The sequence below is a fragment of the Malania oleifera genome, chromosome 8 (assembly GCF_029873635.1).
Source record: "Malania oleifera isolate guangnan ecotype guangnan chromosome 8, ASM2987363v1, whole genome shotgun sequence".
Taxonomy (NCBI): domain Eukaryota; kingdom Viridiplantae; phylum Streptophyta; class Magnoliopsida; order Santalales; family Ximeniaceae; genus Malania; species Malania oleifera.
Window position 1 is genome coordinate 9698103 of NC_080424.1, and position 13414 is coordinate 9711516.

General features: G+C 36.1%; 1 protein-coding gene across 1 annotated transcript in view; it reads right to left on the reverse strand.

Annotated features, from left to right (window-relative positions):
* Window positions 1-13414, reverse strand: part of LOC131162296 (beta-galactosidase 16-like) — a gene marked incomplete at its 5' end in the record, with an annotated part of 29025 nt that overhangs the window by 2540 nt on the left and 13071 nt on the right. The window contains 16 exons of the mRNA XM_058118610.1: window positions 7459-7771; window positions 8038-8183; window positions 8324-8431; window positions 8714-8818; window positions 9086-9195; window positions 9759-9844; window positions 9978-10159; window positions 10378-10542; window positions 10661-10779; window positions 10858-10942; window positions 11218-11326; window positions 11503-11597; window positions 12357-12500; window positions 12576-12668; window positions 13042-13108; window positions 13220-13332. Coding sequence (XP_057974593.1) covers window positions 7459-7771; window positions 8038-8183; window positions 8324-8431; window positions 8714-8818; window positions 9086-9195; window positions 9759-9844; window positions 9978-10159; window positions 10378-10542; window positions 10661-10779; window positions 10858-10942; window positions 11218-11326; window positions 11503-11597; window positions 12357-12500; window positions 12576-12668; window positions 13042-13108; window positions 13220-13332 — 2040 coding nt within the window. The remainder of the gene's footprint in view (window positions 1-7458; window positions 7772-8037; window positions 8184-8323; window positions 8432-8713; window positions 8819-9085; window positions 9196-9758; window positions 9845-9977; window positions 10160-10377; window positions 10543-10660; window positions 10780-10857; window positions 10943-11217; window positions 11327-11502; window positions 11598-12356; window positions 12501-12575; window positions 12669-13041; window positions 13109-13219; window positions 13333-13414) is intronic.

Genomic DNA, 13414 nt, shown 5'->3' on the forward strand with positions numbered 1-13414 from the left:
TGGTTGATGGTACAACCTTGGATGTTGTGGGTATGGGAAATGTCCGGATGTCATTGCCCAATGGGTCTGTTTGGTTACTAGAGAAGGTAGGACATATTCCTGACCTGAGAAGGAATCTTAATCCTGTCGGACAACTTGATGATGAAGGGCATGCAATGTTGCTTGCTGGTGGCACTTGAAAGGTTACAAAGGGAGCCAAAGTATTGGCTCATGAAAAGAAATCTGGTACTCTATACATGACCTCAAGTCCAAGAGACATAATTGTAATTGTTGAAGCAAGTATTGATAGAAGCTTATGACACTGCAGACTTGGTCATATGAGTGAGAAAGGGACGAAGATGCTGTTGTCAAAAGGGAAACTACCAGAATTGAAGTTTGTTAATTTTGACTTGTGTGAAAGCTACATCTTAGGAAAGAAAAAAAGAGTGAGTTTCTTGAAAACTAGTAGGACACTGAAGGTTGGAAAATTGGAGTTAGTGCACACAGATTTGTGGGGGCCTTCTCCCGTTGCATCCCTTGGAGGTTCAAGGTACTAAGTTACTTTCATTGATGATTCAACCAGAAAGGTATGAGTTTATTTTCTGAAAAATAAATTTGATGTATTTGAAACTTTTAAGAAGTGGAAGACTATGGTTGAGACAGAGACAGGTTTGACAGTAAAGTGTTTGAGGTCTGACAATGGAGGAAAGTACATAGATGGAGGGTTCAGAGAGTATTGTGCTGCACATGAAATCAGAATAGAAAAGACCATTCCTAGGACACCACAGCAAAATGGTGTGGTTGAGCGCATGAACAGAACTCTCAATGAGCGTGCTAGGAGTGGTTGCGTGCTGGACTACCAAAAACTTTATGGGCTGATGCTGTTTGTACTATAGTTTACCTGATAAATTGAGGACCTTCAGTTCCCATAGAGTTCAAACTTCCTGAAGAGGTTTGGAGCGATAAATAGGTAAAGTTCTTTCACTTAAAAGTTTTTGGTTGTGTTTCTTATGTTCATATTGATTCTGATGCTCATAATAAACTTGATGCAAGGTATAAAATATGTTATTTCATTGGCTATGGTGATGAGAAATTTGGATATCGGTTTTGGGATGAACAAAATAGGAAAATCATCAGAAGTATAAATTTGATATTTAATGAACATGATATGTACAAGGACAGGTCAACTATAGTGTCGGATGTCACAGAGATAGATAAGAAGAAATCTGAGTTTGTTAACTTAGATGAGTTGACTGAAAGTACTATCTAGGAAATGGGTGAAGAGGATAAGGAGAATGTAGAATCACAGGTAAATAAGAGTACACCTGTAGTTGCGGTTCGTAGATCTTCCAGGACCATTAGACCTCCACAGCGTTATTCACCTGCTCTAAATTATCTCCTGTGAACTGATGGTGGTGAGACAGAGTGTTATGATGAAGCTTTGCAGGATGAAAATTCAAGCAAGTAAGAGTTAGCTATGAAGGATGAGATGGATTCCTTGTTGGGAAATCAGACATGGGAACTGATTGAATTGCCAGTAGGGAAGAAGGCTTTGCACAACAAGTTGATATACAGAATAAAGAATGAACATGATGGCAATAAGCATTACAAAGCCGGATTAGTTGTCAAAGGGTTCCAGCAGAAGAAGGGCATTGACTTCATAGAAATATTTTCTCCAATTATGAAGATGTCGACAATTAGACTAGTACTGGGGATGGTGGCTGCAGAAAATCTATATCTTGAGCAGCTAGATGTGAAAACGACATTCCTTCATGGTGACTTGGAGGAAGACATTTACATGGTTTAGCTAGAAGGGTTCATTGTCCACAAGAGAATTTAGTTTGAAAACTGAGAAAGAGCTTGTATGGTCTAAACAAGATCCAAGACAGTGGTATAAGAAATTTAATAGTTTTATGCATAAAATTGGGTTCAAGAGATGTGAAGCTGATCATTGTTGTTATGTTAAGTTTTTTCATAATTCTTACATCATTTTACTGTTATATGTAGATGATATGCTCATTGCAGGGTTTAGCATTGAGGAGATTAATAATCCGAAAAAGCAATTGTCAAAAGAGTTTGCAATGAAGGATTTGGGAGCTGCAAAGCAAATCCTTGGAATGAGAATCATTAGAGACAAGGCTAATGGTACATTGAAGCTTTCATAGTCAGAGTATGTGAAGAAAATTCTCAACAGGTTCAACATGAATGAAGCTAAACCAGTGAGCACACTCTTTGGTAGTCATTTCAAACTAAGCAAAGAACTGTCACCAAAGACAGAAGAAGAAAGGGACCATGTGAGCAAGGTGCCCTATGCCTCAGCTATTGGCAGCTTGATGTATGCTATGGTGTGTACAAGGCTAGACATTGCACATGCAATGAGAGTTGTGAGTAGATTCATGAGTAGATCAGGAAAGCAACATTGGTATGCAGTCAAGTGGATTCTGAGATATCTGAGGGGTTCCTTAGATACATGTATTTACTTCATAGGTGCAAGTTTGAAACTGCAGGGTTATGTAGACGTTGATTTTGTTGGGGATAATGATAGTAGAAAGAGTATTACTGAGTTTGTATTTACTTTGGGTGGTACAACTATATCTTGAGCTTCAAATCTGTAAAAAATTGTTACTTTGTTTACTACAGAAGCTGATTATGTTGTAGCAACTGAAGTTAGAAAGAAGATGATTTGGCTACATGGACGAATTGGGTAAGAAGCAGAAGATGGGCATTCTATACAGTGACAGTTAGAGTGCAATTTTTCTTGCTAAAAATTTGGCTTTTCATTCAAAGTGGAAGCATATACAGACAAAATACCACTTTATCCATTACCTTGTTGAAGATAAGCTGGTAATACTTGAGAAGATCTATGGATTTAAGAACCCGATAGATATGTTGACTAAGGGTGTCACTATTGAAAAGTTGAAGCTTTGGGTAGCTTCAGTTGGCCTTCTAGCTTGAGGACAAGAGGATGAGTTGCAAGGATGAGGGATTGTTCATTTGGAGGATTGCGGTTAATATTGGTGATTGAACTAGTTTCCAAGTGGGAGATTTGTTGGGCTTTGTGGAGTCTAGTTGCATTCGATCTGGATGATGACCCAACTTTTCTTTAATGAGAGATTTCCATCCTAAGGCTTAGTCCATGGAGCAAAGGATTGGGCCCAAGCCGTACTCATGGCCCTTGGGAAAGTTTTTTGGGCCCATTTTGTAGCCCATTCGGAACCCTATGCGCAACATATAAAATGATTATTTTTTGGGTGATTAGGTTAAGCCGTCACACTTCGCGAGAGAGAGAGAGAGAGAGAGAGAGAGAGAGAGAGAGAGAGAGAGTATTGTACCGCTGCACTCTTTATATTTTCTTTTTGATAATAGTGAAATCCCTGCGACTCCGTGGATGTAGGTAAAATTTCCGAACTTGCGTGTGATTGATTTTTTTTTTTGGCGTGTATTCTTTCTCTATTTTGTTTCTCATAGGTTTTGGAAATTTATTGTTAATTCCCAACACTATCTACTTAAGCCAAACCTAACGGGGATTTGAGCCAGGACGTAGTGTAATTGTATTGTAATATAAAGATATTTTGAGATTTCACACGGAGCTATATATACCTATTGAAGGCGAGGATTGAAACATGAAGCAGTTTTTGTTTGATGATATAATGAAAATTGCATAGGGACTCCAAGGATAGGGGCATAGTGCCTAACCATGTAAATTTGTTGTTATTTTAGTTTCCCTTTTCATGTTATTATATGTGCATATTCTTAAGGCACAATTTAACAATAATTGGTAGTAGATTACTAGGTTCATGCTATATTTTATAGGGTTTGCATCTTGATCACATTAAGGATGAGTAAAGTGACGACTAGGTTTGAAAAGTTTGATGCTAAAGGGAACTTAAACTTGTGGCAGACACAGGTAATTGATTTGTTGATCCAATTGAAGGCTTATAGGGCTTTATAAGAGAGAAATCAAAGAATATGGACAAATATGATTAGATGGAACTAGAACAGATTGCTTTTAGTACTATTTGATCTCGTTTGATAAATTTGGTTGTATTTGATATGATGGAGGAGAAATATGCCAAGAGTTTATGAACAAAATTGGAGAGCCTATATATGTCAAAGAGCAATACTAACAATTTTTTTTTTTTGAAGAAGTCATATTAATGTTTCTTTGAATGCTTTAGGATAAGGATCTAAATCAACATAGGAATAAGTTCAATTAGATTTTTAGTGATTTGCTCAAAGTGGATGTGAGGATTGAAGATGAAGATAAAGTGTTGATGTTGTTATTTTTCATTTGAACACTTGGATACAACATCATTCTATAGGAAATCCACTTTATGCTATGGAGAGGTTTCTGGGGTTCTTAGGTGAAACAAGACTAAAAGGAGACTTAACAAAGGGGACCATGAACTAGAGGGCTTTTTTGCCAAGGTCGAGTAGAGGAAAGTGAGATCTAAAGAGAAGCATAAGCAAAGAGGCATATTGAAGTATAGATTAAGGGCCAAAAACTTTGAGTGCTTCAAGTGCAAATGAAAGGGGCATTATAAATGAGATTGCCTTCTTTGGAAGAAAGAGGGAGACAAGAAAGACCAATCATCAAGCTCTACAAGTGTGGTGGTAGATAATGATGAAGAGCTCTTGTTGATTGCTTTAGGTAATAGTTCTTTTTAAGATACTTGGACTATGGATTCTGGTTTCTCTTTTTACTATTGTTCATATAGGGACTGGTTTGATACTTTCAGGGAATGTGATGGTGGGTCAGTAGTTCTAGGAATGATTGTTGTTGTCCTATAATTTGCATTGGTACATTAAAAGTTAAAATAATTGATGACATTGTTAGAACATTACAAAATGGTAAACATGTTCCATAATTAAAGAAAAAACTTTCTTTCTCTAGGTTACTTATAAAATACTTTGCATGGACTCTCGACAAATCCTGAAAGTAAAATCCTAAAGGTGTCAAAAGAGTCTATGATTGTTGTGAAGGGCAAACGAGTTGTTAATAGTCTATAATGACTAATAGATAGTACAATCATGGGTAGTGCAACAGTTGCTTCATAGATTCCGACATAGTTGACATTATGCTCTAGCATATATGCCTGGGACATATGAGTGAGTAGGGTATGATGGAACTCTAAGAGGAAATTGTTGAAACAATTCAAAAAGTGTAGAGTTGATTTTTGTAGGTATTATGTTTTAGGTAAATAATGTAGTATGAAATTCAAGTTGCCTTCCTAAAAGGGTAAAATCATTCTAGATTATGTTCATGGTGATGTTTGGGGGCTTGAAAAGATACTCGCTAAGAATGAAGCTTGGTATTTTGTCTGCTTCATTGATGATTACCCTAGGAAGTTTTGGGTTTACTTAATAAAGCAAAACTTAGAGGTATTCTCCGAATTTTCAAGTAGTGGAAGGCACAGGTTGAAAAACAAATTGGAAAGTTAGTGAAGTGTCTTAAGAAGAAAGATGATATTTTAAAAAGATATGGTAAACAATTCAAGGCTAGACTAGTGGTAAAAGGGTACTTTAAAGGGAAGGGATAGACTATGATAAGGTATTCTCTATGGTTGTTGAACATTCCTCGATTTAGGTTTTATTAGCTATGGCAACTTAATTTGATTTGGAGTCAGAAAAGTTGGATGTTTAAACAACATTTCTTCATGGCGACTTAGAGGAGAAAATTTATACATAATAGTAAAGGTTTCAAGGAACTTGGGGAGGAGAATTACATTTGTATGCTGAGGAAATCGTTGTATGATCTGAAACAATTGCCAAGGCAGTGGTACAAAAGCTTTGATTCATACATGATGAGTATATGATATACCTATTGTGAGCATGATTGTTGTGTTTAGAAGTCTATCTGGTGGTTTATTTAGCTTTTTTCTATTATATGCTAATGATATGTTGGAGATGAAGGATTTGGGTGCTACGAAGAAGATACTTAGGAGAGATAAGAAAAATTAAAAACTTTGGGTCTCTTAAAAGGCTTACATAGAGAAGGAGTTGGAGAGATTTAGTATGAGCAATGCTAGTGTTTACTATATTGGAAAAATTGGAAAATAATTTCAATTGATCTTCAACACAATGTCCATAATTAGAGGAGGATGTGGAGGAGATGTCAAGTGCATCATATGCCAATGCATGGATTTCCTGATGTAAGCCATGATTTGAACTCGTCCAGATCTTGCATATGCAGACAGTATGGTGAGTAAGTTTATGGAAAATCTAAGCAAAGAGCATTGGAGTTCTTTGAAGTGGGTCCTTAGGTATTTGAAAGGCATTGAAGGTTTTGGTATGAAGTTTGGTATAAAGACAGGATTTAGCTTTAGTAGATTCATTGATACGAATTACATAGGAGATTTGGATAACAAAAGGTTTACCATAAATTATATATGCACTATGGCAAGTGGACCTATTTGTTACAAATCCATGTTATAGTGAATTCTTGCATTATCCACCACTGAGGCAACATGAATGATAGTGACAGGGGTTGAAAAGGAGGCTATGTGGTTGAAATGATTGGTAACTGAACATGACATGGAGTAGCAAACCACATATTTGCATTTTGAGAGTTAGAGTGCCACTGACTTTGTAATGAATCAATTTTATCATGTCATAACAAAATACATTGCAGTTAGATATCACAAGATATGAGAGTTGATTGGTACTGATGAGATTCAGTTGCTTAAGTTGGCTACACAAGAAATGCAGTTGGCATAATGACAAATATTGTTACTAAGGAGAAGTTCTTGCATTATTTGAACTTACTCCATATTGCTACTTGCTAAATCAACGATGTGCAACTTTGGGTGGATGCACATGTCTAAGAGTTCAAAGGGGTGAATATTTACCAAGGTGGAGATCGTTAAGTCATAGCTTATATTCTGAGGGGTTATTCACTTGAAGTCTGTTACAAGTGGGAGGTTTTGCATGGAGGGGCAAGGGGACCCATAGGGCCCTTGAGGTCTCCATATGTGTGAAATCTCTGTATTTATTTAAACCAAGCCCAATGGGGGTTTGAGTTAGGACGTAGTGTAATTGTATTGTCATATTGATGGTATTTTGGGGTTTACATATTAAGCTATATGTACATTATTATAGCTAGGGTTGAAATCCTAAGGAGAGTTTTCATTTAATGATATAAGTGAAAATTGCATAGGGCGTGAACATAAGCACAATGCCAAACCACATAAATTCGTTGTGTTCTTGTTACTCTCTTTTGATTTCTCTTTTTGTATTGCTGTGTGTGCATAATCTAGCTCAAGGCCCTATTTCACAATATGGTTTCTATTTCATCTTAGAAGGATTTATTATTCTCCTTATATTCTTCCTCCTTAAACAAAATTTTATCCTTTTGTTTTAAAAAACAAAACCTTCCCATCCTAACTCGCAATCTTGAGCAATTCTAGCCTTCTAGTTTTCTTATATTTTCCTTCGTAAACAGCAAAACACAGTCATAAAAAAATAAAGACGAAAGCTCACCTTCTCCACAATGGCCTTGGTATTAGATGAGTGACAGCTTCCGAGTGCATAACTTTGGCAGTTGCCAGAAGGGGTTCCAAAGCTTGCAAACAAAATACTAGAAATGTTCCTTTTTGAAGGACATTGAAGCTTGACTTGGGGTCTCTTCCCATACTTCTCTAGTGGTGGCATATGAGAATCAGACACTTGCCCACATACTTTTGTAATTGAAATGGTGTCTATGGAGACCCCAAGAGGGGATGCATTCTTCTCTTCTTCCAGTAAAACTAGTACATTCTTTGTAGGCTTTAGGAAAGACCTTGGGATATGGTACCTAAAGAGAAAAACGGTAAACCATAAGAATTACAATGTTTAACGTATATTTTGTTCTATTGAGTTAATAAAACATTGCATATTGTGTTTTTGTTCTAGAATTATTTGAGCTCACTTAAGGCATTCTGTATTCATTTTAAAAATTATTTCTTCTGAAAATTATTAATAAGCATGGTAATTTGCTTCATCATCAGTTGGTAGAAAGTTGCATGCTCGTTATTACTAAATGCTTGGCTTTAATTAGTATCTGATGTATAAGTCGCATACCATCTTTGTGAAGGATTTCCCTTGGGGGTAAGAAAGGAGACCCAATACCGACCAATGCTCTGTCCATTAACCCAAGCTTCTCCTTTTCCCATGGAACCAAGGTTTATTGCAACAGGGGCAGTTCCAGCTGGTGCATCAAATGATGTCTGCTTAGCAGGCAACAATTTAGTACAAAATCATTTGCCGAAATGCTATGTAAAACACAATGAAACAAGTTTAGAGAGCATGGTTCCTAAGCAGACTAGGGAATACAAATGCAATTTTGTTCATTTTTAATACTTCATACCTTATACCACGTTAATGGTTGAGGAGGAGAGCTCTGAAACGGACTCCATGGAACTTTATTTGATCCACGGTTAGTGTAAATTTGTAGATTCTCCCCCAACAAGCCAATCTTCATCAAATTATTTGGCAGACTTTGTTAATAATTATTATACGGATCTCATTTTTATGTTGTTGGGAAGAAAAAGTGTATAAAAAAATTCCACAAAATTCTGACTTAGTCTAGAAAATTGTGGATGATCGGCAATGAAATTTAAAAGGAAAGAAAAATGGCGAGTGAACTAGCAGCTTAAACAAAACCAAGAATCTCAAGAGTAATAACAAAATAAGTTTTTTGAAAGCATGATTAAAAGCTCTATTACAGAATGTTCAGTTTTGGTAAAGGACTAAAAACCTGATAACCCCATTGGTTCTTTCCGAAATCTTGAGATCCACTTTGGTCTTGAATCTGCACCTGACGTATCCCGACAGCCCTATGCTCAAGATATGCTCCTGAGTCCTATTTATGGATAAGTAAATTTACGAGCATTATATCAAAAGTTGGGGAAATGTTCTCTATCTAAATGCCTGTATGCATTACATGTTCTGAGTTTATTCAGAGAAGCAATTATTTCATTGTTGAAATTGTTCATGTAGTTTATCAATGTAACAAAAGGTCATCAAAAATCAGTTGTGGCTAGCTAGAAATTGTTCCTGCTTGAAGTTGTTTCCCTTAATAATGCTTTGAAATCAGTAAAATAATGGGAGAATCAAGATCGACTTGTACCGGAAATCCGACCATTACACTGAGTAAGGAGACTTGGTTTGTCCCGTTTTTCAAAGTAATTGAGCTCCGCAGTTTGGACCCTTGGTCCTTGTGGCTTCCATGTGCTGATCCTAATGACCAAAATTGACAAGGTAAAGAGACCAAAATAGTACTCATTGTGAGTTCTCGTTGAGGAGAAAAGAAATTTTGTGAGGTATGCATCATTTTCTTTCAACTATCAAAAATCCAACAATAGATTAAGCATAAAAAAAGGCAGTTGATCCTATGGAAACACTCTTAATAATGTTTTATCCCATGTTAGAAAAATTGAGTGGATGATGGGTGCTTATATACATGGTTAGGCCCAAGACCTAATAGGCTTAAGCTTTTGGGTTAAGTTGGTGTTTACTTATGTGTATTAAGTCCACCCATTGGCTCCTTGGATGATAACAAGTGGTATCAGAGAGGCAATGAGAAGCTGAAATGATATTATGAAAACACACTCTTCCAAGGCTAAATCTGATTAACAAGTTTGCTAAATAATAACAGTTTGAAAATTTATGTGACTTTTTCACTCTTTAGAAAATTTTGTGAGTGCATACTTATTTGATCAGGTGGTGTCAAATCATATGCTAATTTTTAATACTTCTCATTTTGATCACTCTAAACACTCTGTAGATTATGTATTGCTTACCTGCTAATACTTTGTTGACAAATGCATGCACAACATGTGCAAGTGATTGCACGCTTAGTTGTGAACTGGAGGGAGCGTGCTGAAACCTACAATTACATATAGAAAACATTTTTAATATACAAGAGTCATGTGAACAACACATCAGCATTTAGTATGGTTCAGAAAAATTAAGCAGCTTTGGGCCAAGTTGAGGTTTGGTACATAATAACTATAGTTTACCTGAAAGTGTACCAGAGGTAATCAGATGAATCTTTTGTCGTGCTCATTTGCTCCAACAATGTGTTTGCCCTCAGTGAAGTATTGTCAAAGTCTGGAATAGCTTCTGTATATTTTTGCCATTGTTGAGCTGAACCCAACTTCTGCGCTGGTTTGGCTGATCTTGTACTGTATTGCGCGCTCACCTTTTTCAAATGAGCAGAATATATGTCAAATTCTGAGATATATGACTTACTTCTGGTTTTAATGCATAAAGGATGAAGTGCTTTGCTTGAAAACAAAATACATAGAAATTTCAAACTTACTAAAAATTCAATTGATAACAAAAGCTTTGTACTCGAATGGGAAAAAAAAAAAAAAAAAAAAAATCAGAAAACGAAGGTTGTATGGATTTGAAAGTTGCCTTTTGAGTGTTGAAGGCTACATTCTTGCAGTCTGGTAGGATAGTAAAAGACTTTGGAGCTAAATTATAGGCAATGTTTTGAAATAGCACGGTGACAGATTTTCTAACATCATTGTTAAGAAGAAAGGCAGCACATTTTCCTGAGCTTGCATTGAAGACATAGGCCTGCAATTAAGCAAAGTTGCAAGTGTTATTACTTTTTCATGACATCCTGCTAGAAAAAAAATTGGAAGAAGAAATATTAAGAATGAAAATAACTAGGAGCTACTCTCTGAGCTCTTACAGTTTGGAATAGTCCCAATGAGATTGTCGTATTTGTTCCAGAAAGTAAAGCCTCTGCACATTGTTTTATTGCAGCATGCAATTCCTTAAGATGGCCCCATAGTGGTTGGTTAGTCTGGCCTGAAGTCGGGAGAAAGTTAGGCTTCTATTTAGGAATTTGCAATGATATGTGATGAGGGAAAAATGAGTAGAGCATACCATACTCATCAAGAGGAGCTTCGTTATAATAACTTGTCATTATGTACGAAGATGCTGTTCTTCCAAAATTGGTTCCTCCATGATACTAGGTGAAAATAATTTCATTAGTTATAAATCTAATTTTTGCGTGTTTTATACTAAATATTTGATACTCCCCACCCTATGGAAAATAAATAAATAAAAATCTCTGCTGTGTATAGAATTTTAAGGGCCTACTTGTCATTCTTTTTTTTTGTGCATCAAATTTTCACTTGAAATGCATGTGAAAAGATATGCTATTAAGTTAAAATAGAAAGAAAAAAAAAAATGATTTGAACTTTGTATACAGAAAACAAGATATTCTTAGTAGAGTTCTCATACCATATAATAATCTATGTAGCATCCCTTCATCTGAATGATGAACAATACAACATGAAATGCAATATCTTGTGGAGATCTGGGTTTTGGTTCTTCACCATATGCTTGATAGCTTCAAGAGAATAAAAAAAATATAATGCAATATACTGATATATATAAGGCTACTTGGATGTGTCGTTAAAAAATAATTGTCTTTGTTCAAACGCCAGCCATGTACTAGTTATAATCACATTACTCTAGCTTATAGAAAAAGACACCTGGAATGTTTGAATATCAATAAGAACGTACGTAAGTGTCCAGTTTTCTGTCCATATCGCTGGCTTAGTTGGTGAGTTTGGTCCGCTCCATGTAATCCCGCACCGCAGCCCGTTGCATGTATTGATCTGAAAATTGTAAAATTTAATTTAGAATTTCAATAGAACTAAACTTTAATCATAGGACATGACAAAATGTATATTTGTTCCAAAAAATGTTTACAGTAGATTAGGTTAAACACGGATGTCTTTTAAGTATTTCAAACAAGATGAGTATCGGAGTTGTATGCGAGTTCTTGGTCACTAAGAAATTTGCCTTATCACGGAAGAGGTGACAGACTCTGACCCCCACACAAACCCTCTTTAAATCAACATATGAAGGGGATCATAAGGAATTAGTCATACCAGTTTTTCACGAATATGTGTTTAGGAGCATGAATCTCTAAACTTGAATTTGGATTAATTTTGTGAATTTAAATGAACCTTGATACAATTTTGTATTGCAAATGGTCAAAATACATAATAATCCAAATCCAAGGTCTAAATTCCAATCTTCCAAGTTATGGGGTTAGAAATTTCCATTGAGGTTCTTAAATACACATGAATCCACACTTCCCCGCAGGGTAGTCAAAACCTGATACCTGCTTTGGATGGGAGTAGGAAATAAGCCACTCAACCACTAGTCCATGCTCCTCCGTTTTTTAAGGATTAAGCAAGTTATAATCAAACTTAGATGGAGCAGAAGGAACTAATTATTACTACTCAATGCTCTCAGAAATTTCCATTCTGGCGCTGGTTAGTGCCGTGCACACAAAAATGCACAGATAATAATATTATTATTATAATAATAATAATAATAATATTTGTTGGAGGAGGAGGAGTACTAACAATTGGGCCAGGGGCATCGTCTTGCTTGCACATCACCCACGGTACACCAGTTTGAAGACCAACAGCCATTGCTGCTGCCCAAGTAACATAAGATTGCCCTTTTTCGTGGAAAGCTGCTTCTACTAATCCATACTCATTCTCTATCTGCAAGTGTTACAATTGTTAGAAGTAGAGGGCAAGAATATTCTGCACTTTTTTTTTTTTGGTTAAGGACTTAACCTGTGATAGTATGATTGGACCTCCTTGCGAAGCAAACAAATTTGCTGACTTCATCATGTTTACTATTTTAGTAGTGAAATTTTGCATGTAGAACTGCCAAAACGAAATGAGAAAAGCATTAGTTGCATGCAGTTACTGAGCAATCTTCTGTTTTATCCATGAATCACAGCATGACTTGTTTGCTACTTTTCATTGAATTTTGCTTCATGTACTAAATCACTACATGAGCTCTTTTTTCGGGAACAATTTTTTGCAGGGACAATCTGCTGCCCATAAAATAATATCTGTAGCAGCCATATATATATTTGACTGGGTTTGCTGAACTCTTCTAAGCCGTTCATGCAATGCCTGCATTATTATTTCATTTTCCACCAAAAAAAAAAAAAAAAAAGCCTGCATTGTTTTCTGTAATGGTTTAACCGAAGAGGATTCACTCAGATGGTGTGAACTAGATCCAAGTTGGTACCTTGAATGGTTCGTTATCAGATCGGAAAATAATGTTGGGGATGTCATGCAACCAAAACGGTAATCCTCTGCAAATTATGCACTGTAAATTATGAAATGCATCAAGACCTTAATGCTATGTTGCAATGCCCTAAACTTCTCATGTGATGAATAACTATTGCAGTTAAGAGTGGTTTTACCCATAAGACCATTCACTCTCAATGAAAGGCCCAATCCTAAGGCATGCATATAGGCCTTGTGCTTGGATTAGCCGCATGAACTTCACTATGTCTCTGTTCCCACCAAAGTTATACTACAAAACACAAATAACATTAAGGGTATGTGTGGTTTGGGAAATAAGACCTTTCATTATGAAAAGAGAGAGAGAGAGAGAG